This window comes from Arachis ipaensis, chromosome B01 (genome assembly GCF_000816755.2).
Source record: "Arachis ipaensis cultivar K30076 chromosome B01, Araip1.1, whole genome shotgun sequence".
Classification (NCBI taxonomy): Eukaryota; Viridiplantae; Streptophyta; class Magnoliopsida; order Fabales; family Fabaceae; genus Arachis; species Arachis ipaensis.
The window spans coordinates 110,166,499-110,172,910 of NC_029785.2; the positions used below are offsets into that span (position 1 = coordinate 110,166,499).

At 32.0% G+C, this 6,412-nt stretch overlaps 1 protein-coding gene across 3 annotated transcripts; it reads left to right on the forward strand.

Annotated features, from left to right (window-relative positions):
* On the forward strand, nt 251-6,068 carry LOC107610869 (3-ketoacyl-CoA thiolase 1, peroxisomal-like). Of its 3 annotated transcripts, XR_002362674.1 has the most exons (8): nt 1,020-1,136; nt 1,244-1,351; nt 1,601-1,659; nt 1,825-2,027; nt 4,158-4,240; nt 5,103-5,195; nt 5,287-5,394; nt 5,992-6,068. XR_002362674.1 is itself a non-coding variant. In XM_021123440.1 (3 exons), exons 1-3 carry the CDS (start codon nt 1,047-1,049, stop codon nt 1,625-1,627), a joined length of 225 nt encoding a protein of 74 aa, XP_020979099.1. In that variant the 5' UTR covers nt 251-1,046; the 3' UTR covers nt 1,628-1,716. The 3 variants fall into 3 exon arrangements, 1 of the variants encoding a protein (XP_020979099.1); XR_002362676.1 differs by lacking the exons at nt 5,287-5,394; nt 5,992-6,068 and having other exon boundaries at nt 5,103-5,200; XM_021123440.1 differs by lacking the exons at nt 1,825-2,027; nt 4,158-4,240; nt 5,103-5,195; nt 5,287-5,394; nt 5,992-6,068 and having other exon boundaries at nt 251-1,136; nt 1,601-1,716.

Here is a 6,412-nt window from a genome sequence, read left to right on the forward strand (position 1 = left end):
TATGAGGGAGGCGATTGCTTCATGATTTGACCACGATTCTTTTTCTGTCACGCATCAAAAGCATAGCGATAGAGAACAACAGACATACTTTTGAAGCGTGGCGATATAATTTCGTTATCGTGACATTTTTAAAGGGTGCCTGTTTCCTCTAACTCTTTCGACACGCTTCAAAAATATGACCACAAAGTGAAAAAAATTAGGTTTTCATCTTCGAAATAATGAGATCAGCGCTACATTATGCATACACACAACAAAGAGCCCTACGCTTTCTTTTCTTCACACACTCCTTCAAAACAATGGCCTGAATCTTCGAAGAACCCTAACAAACACTCTCATTATCGGCGCTCGCCCTTTCTCTTCTGCCGCAATGCCTCCGTCGGTGCTCCCTTTTCCAGCGCTCCCACCGTCGCTAAATTTTATATGAAAACTTTTGTTTCATTTTTTGTTAAATGACTTTTCTTCTGTATTTATCATTTTTGTTTATTTCTCTTTGGATCTTCTGTATTTAATGTTTTTTACTAGAGTCCTTATTCAGTTCGTGCACAACTTTTGTTGAATTACTTTCCTATTGGTCCTGGGATTTTTTAATCTAAACAGAACCGTTGGAAGTTGTTATGTAGTATATGCGGTGTATCTTATGGTGCTTGCATCCAAGTAAGTAGTTTGGCTTTTGAGCTTTCAATAGAAGAGTACTTTAAGTAAGAATTTTCTAGTTAGAGCACTGAATCTCTATTAAGGCACTAACTGAATAATAAAGAACAACCAGTTAGGGGTCAAATGCACAATCATGTGCATGATTTTTTTTTCTTTTTCTTGAAAGACTCTATGCGAGACTTAACCGTATTTTTCTCTATTTCAAATATCAATTCTGCAGTGTTCAAACAATTCTTGCCGAGTAGCATATCATCCACTTTGTGCTCGTGCTGGGGGTCTTTGTGTTGAGGTATTTCTCCTTTGTTCTTATTCAATATACCATGTTCTATTGATTACTCTGTTTGACAGCGTGTGGTGTTGGCTTTGCTACTGTTGGAGTAAACCCTACTGTTATGGGAGTTGGCCTGGCATTTGCTATTCCAGTTGCAGTGAAATCTGCTGGTCTTGAACCTTGTGACATTGCCTTGTTTGAAATCAATGAGGTAGTGGTTTTATCAGTTGAAAATGCTAAGCTAGAAGAACTATTTCTTTTACATTTAAGCAATTCAATGTTAATAAATCATATACTGAGGAATATAATGTTACGCAGGCATTTGCATCTCAATTTGTTTATTCCTTCAAGAAATTAGGACTTGATCGTTACAAGGTCAATGTAAATGGTGGTGCTATTGCTCTAGGTATCCTTTGGGCGCTACAGGTAACAATGAGATACTTATATATATATATATAACATGACATCAAGCTCAAATGCCAAGAGAGGCACATGCAAACATGAATATGATTGTATTATTTCACATGTGGGGTTATGGATATTTTATTATGTGCCGAGGAGAAGTCACCTCAAATTTATAGTCGATAGGTTAAATTTATTGAACATTTGTCAACTGATGCTGTCTTTGATATTCTTGGAATTGGTACGTTTACTCATGCTACCATTTTGTGCCAGGTGCACACTGTGTTGCAACTCTATTGAATGAGATGAAATGTCGTGGCAATCGATTTGGTGTAATCTCAATGTGCATAAGTGATTTCTTCTATCGGCCTTCTTTCATCAACTCAAATGCTAGAAAACCTGTTGAATGAGAACAGGCTCTATCTACTTTCTGTTGATGATGATGAAGAGCAGTGCATTTAAATCCCATGTTGATTTTTTGTTATCACTGCTTCTAGTATTTAACAGGTTATGGTAGTTGATGCTGAGGCATACACCTATAATGATGAGGTCATCAAGAAAACTGAAGTAATGGGGAAGTCCGGCCTTGTAGAAATCAATGCAAAACAAGATAGCTTTATATTCACAGTGGAAACTACTAGAGCCATAAAAGCTTCTAAAGCAGAAGTTGGATGATGCACTACAACATTTTTTGCCTAAGGTAACCCTTATTCGAAACAACATTTAACAAAAGTTGCCTTAGGTAGGCAAAGACAACATTTTTGACGTGTTACTTTTGAATAAGGCTAAGATAACTAAATTTTTGGCCACCCACAAAAATTGTTGTCTTTGATATCTAAAACAACACTAAAAAAATGTTAGGATAGAAAATTGCAGAAGCATGGTTCCGATGGATTCAAAGGGTTTTGTATGCAAAATATTATTATTGGTGTTATCTGATGATCACTACTAATTTCATTTGATTATTGCTATCTTTATATGTTGTTAATTCTTGTTTCTTTTTAATTACATGTCACAAAAAATATCAGTTATTAATTATTAGAGTGAAATTTGGGTTCTAATTTAATTCTTTGTTGTGGACTATTGATGATAATTATTCTTAGAAATTATTCTTTTTTAATTTGTAGCTATGCAGGGTTTGTTTCTTTTGATGTTTATATAGAGACTATATTAATTGGAAGCAATTAAGATGCATGCTAGTTAAGTTCTAATTATTCTTGATATGAAAACTCAGATGAATGACAGTGCATAATGGTAACTGATAACATCAGACATGTATTTAGTTGGTTTTAGGTTTGAATTGGTTTTGTTTTGCGTAGTACGTGAGAAATGGATCAGTAACTGTTGATGAATGGTGAGTAACAGACATCAACTTTATAGAATAATGATTTAAGTTGAATTGTTTGTCCTTTAATGCAAATGGTTGTACTATAGTTGTGTAGGTTTACTATTATTATTATAGCAATAAATATGAATACACATGAATCTTTCCAAATATTTGTGACCACTTGATGATAGTAACAGAGTACATGCACCAGCAAATAGGACAAACATGCCTTCCTATGCAAAAACCAAACAGAACCCATAAGTGCATTACAAGTCTAATCTAATATCTTGGTGTTGTGTGTGTATGTGTTTTGTATAGATAATATACTTTTTATAATGTTATCCAATTCCAAATCCACTAATTTGATTTACATATATCTTCATGACTTTATGCATTTATTCATGTAATTGCTTTTTCTATCGCTTTTTACCAATTGCTCCACTAATTCTGATTCATGTAATTGCTTTTTCTATGACCTACTATTATTTTGGTTGATGGATACTTCTCTTTTCTATGTTCTAACTATAATAAAGCTTTTAATTTGTTTACATTGTTAAGGAACTACACAGTTAACAACATAATTTTAATTTTACGTTTTACCTAAAAGTAATATAATATGTCACATTGAAAGTAAATTCTAACTATAGAGGAATTTTATTTATTTAATTATTATACTGATTGGAATCTTGTGATATATACCTTCACCTGAGTTACCATTATACTCCCTGCAGAATTTATCATTTGTTTTGGTTTTAATCATGACATGAATTGGTATTTCGCATTTGTATTTGTGTTTGTATGTGAAGTAATGGAGGCAGCAATTAAGTGTAGTTTTAGTGTGTTTTAGAACTATTTATAGTGTCTAATTTGAAGCATTTTCTCTGCTTCTCTGTGTCTCATGTCTTAAAAGTGATTTTAAAAGTGGATTTTTTGTTAAAAAATCTGGTTTGGTAATTGGATTTTTAAAAACTAGTTTTAAAACTGGATTTTTGGTTGAAAAAATTGGTTTTAAAACTGGATTTTCAAAAACTGGTTTTAAATTTGGATTTTTTGTTAAAAAATCAAGTTTTAAAACTGATTTTTCAAAAAAAAAAAAAAAACAAAACTTAAATACTGATATAATTTTTTTTGTTGAAACACATGGGTACTTCTATTAGTCAATAGAATGACTTATGTCACTCTTTTTTCGGTGGTCAAAGCCCTATAAGTACTTACTTTTGCTTAGAAATTTATGTCTTCACAAAAACATGGTCAGGGATTTAATATCTTTAGAATATACACACCTAAAAAGGCATTAGAATTCAGGTGTATAACTTTTAAAGTTAAAGTGATTAATTTATTTTTAATGTAAAGTAAAAAATTATTAATTTTTGTAATTAGCTGAGTTAACAAGTTCATATAGAATCGATTATTATTTTTCAATTGATTGTTCTATTTGCCACTTTGATTGAGTTAAATTATTTATAAAGAATAATGTAAATCTGATACTTTACTCTTTTATAGAGAAAGATTGCTTCGGAGGAGTTTAAGGAACATTGGTGGACATTCTAGAACTTGAAGATTGCAATTTGTTGAGCCATGACTCTGTAAGTTTTTCTATCTTGCTTATACTTGTAGGTTTTCATATGTATATTATGACCTTTATGCAGTTTTTTTTCATGTTCAATGTCTTTTGATATTTAGTCTACCTTTAGATAACCAATATAATTTTTTCTTAATTTAATAATAATATTGTTGTGTGCCTTTTTGATGGATTTATGTACTTAATATGCATAAATATTATTATTTGCATGCTTGGTTAAATAGTAGTAACAATATATTAATAATTAGGTTTTCGCAAGACTTAGAAAAGGATTGGATGAGTTTACCGAGAGATAAAGTTGAGTTTAGTAATGGTGTCAATGACTTCTTAGACTTTGCTTACTCTATTGGAAGCCCACAAGGAGAGGAAATTTTATGCCCTTGTGCATAGTGTTGTAATTTCTTGTGGCACAAAAGACAAACAATTTATATACATTTGATTGCCTTCGGATTTGTTAATGGTTATACGAGATGGATTCATCATGGGGAAAGTGTAGTTGGCATGGATGTTGATAGCGATAGCGATAGTGATATTGATAGTGAGATTGAGACTAACTCGTATGACGACATGGACGCCTTATTGAACGATAGATTTAGGGATGTGGCACAAGCAGAAAGGATAAAAGAAGGTATGAATGAAGAAGCAAAGAAATTCTATAACTTGGTTGAAGAGGCTAGCAAAGAACTATACCCCGATAGATTTAGGGATGTGGCACAAGCGGAAAGGACGCCTTATGTATAATTGCATATTGGAGTATTCCAACTATCAAAGTGAGCTAGAGAATTTCAATTATTATTATTTGATATGTTCAAGTATACTTTTTTCAATTTTTATATTTTTTTCATCATTGTTTATTTTAAACATAGGCCATGTGTGCTATAAATTCTGAAAATCGCAAGAAGCAACAATGGAGGCATAAAATGGGACCAATCAATTTTGCAAGAGTGCGTGTTGATTTGGTAAGGTCAAGTTTGAGTTAAAATTCTCTACTCGTTACTTCCCCCTAATTTTAGTATGTTATAACTTTGTAATTGCTATCTTGGTCTGTAGCGTGAGAAAAAAGAGAACAAAGAGGAACCAAATCAAGCTGAAATGTTTGTTGCAACTCGGAATGGACTAAAAGGGAAAACACTTGATGTAGAAACACAGGCTGTTATTGTAAGTTACTCTATAATTTTCTTGTTTTAGATGCTATTTTATGGCTGTCATGGATGCTATTTTCTTTGCTGTTTTATGGCTATCATGATTGTTGTTATAGTATCTACTTTGTGGCTGTTTTATGGTTGTTTCATGGCTGTTTTGTGGTTGATTTAGTTGCTGTTTTATGGCTGATTTAGTTGCTGTTTTATGGCTATGTTATGCTTATTTTATGGCTGTCATGGCAGCTATTTTATGGATGTCATGGATTGTTATTTTAATTGCTATTTTATGGTTGTTTTATGGCTATCGTGGTTGTTGTTTTAGTATCTACTTTATGGCTGTTTTATGGGTGTCATAGTTGCTGTTTTATAGCTATTTTATGGTTTATTACTGACTGATTTAATTGCTGTTCTATGCCTATTTTATGTCTGTGTTATGGCTATCATGGACTGCTAATTTATGGCTGTTTTATGGCTATCATAGTTACTGTTTTATGGCTGTTTCATGGCTGCTTTATGACTGATTTAGTTGCTATTCTATGCCTATTTTATGCCTGTTTTATGGCTATCATGGACTGCTATTTTATGGCTGTTTTATGGCTGTTTGTGTTTATAGGATAAACTTGATGATCTCCAAGAAGCTGGAGAAACTCCTACTAATCCATTTCAAAAAGTTTTTGGTAAAGAGAATCTGTTAATTGGCACTTGGTAGACCTTTCTATATATATGCAATATATATTATTAGCTTATTCAAATGTGGGTGTTATATATCCTTCAAATGTCATATAAATATAACAAAGGTAAAAAATATATTATTTTAGATATTAAAAAAGAGAACATAAGAGAAACTCAATAAGGTGTTGCTTTAGGTATTAAAAAAAGACAACTGCAAATACACTTACATAAGTGTTGCATTAGGTCTATAAAAAAGGAAATTTAAAAAAACCTGGACAAGTGTTGCTTTAGGTATATGAAAAAGGCAACCTAAAAAAATCTGGCCAAGGGTTGCTTTAGGTATATGAAAAAACAACTAGAAA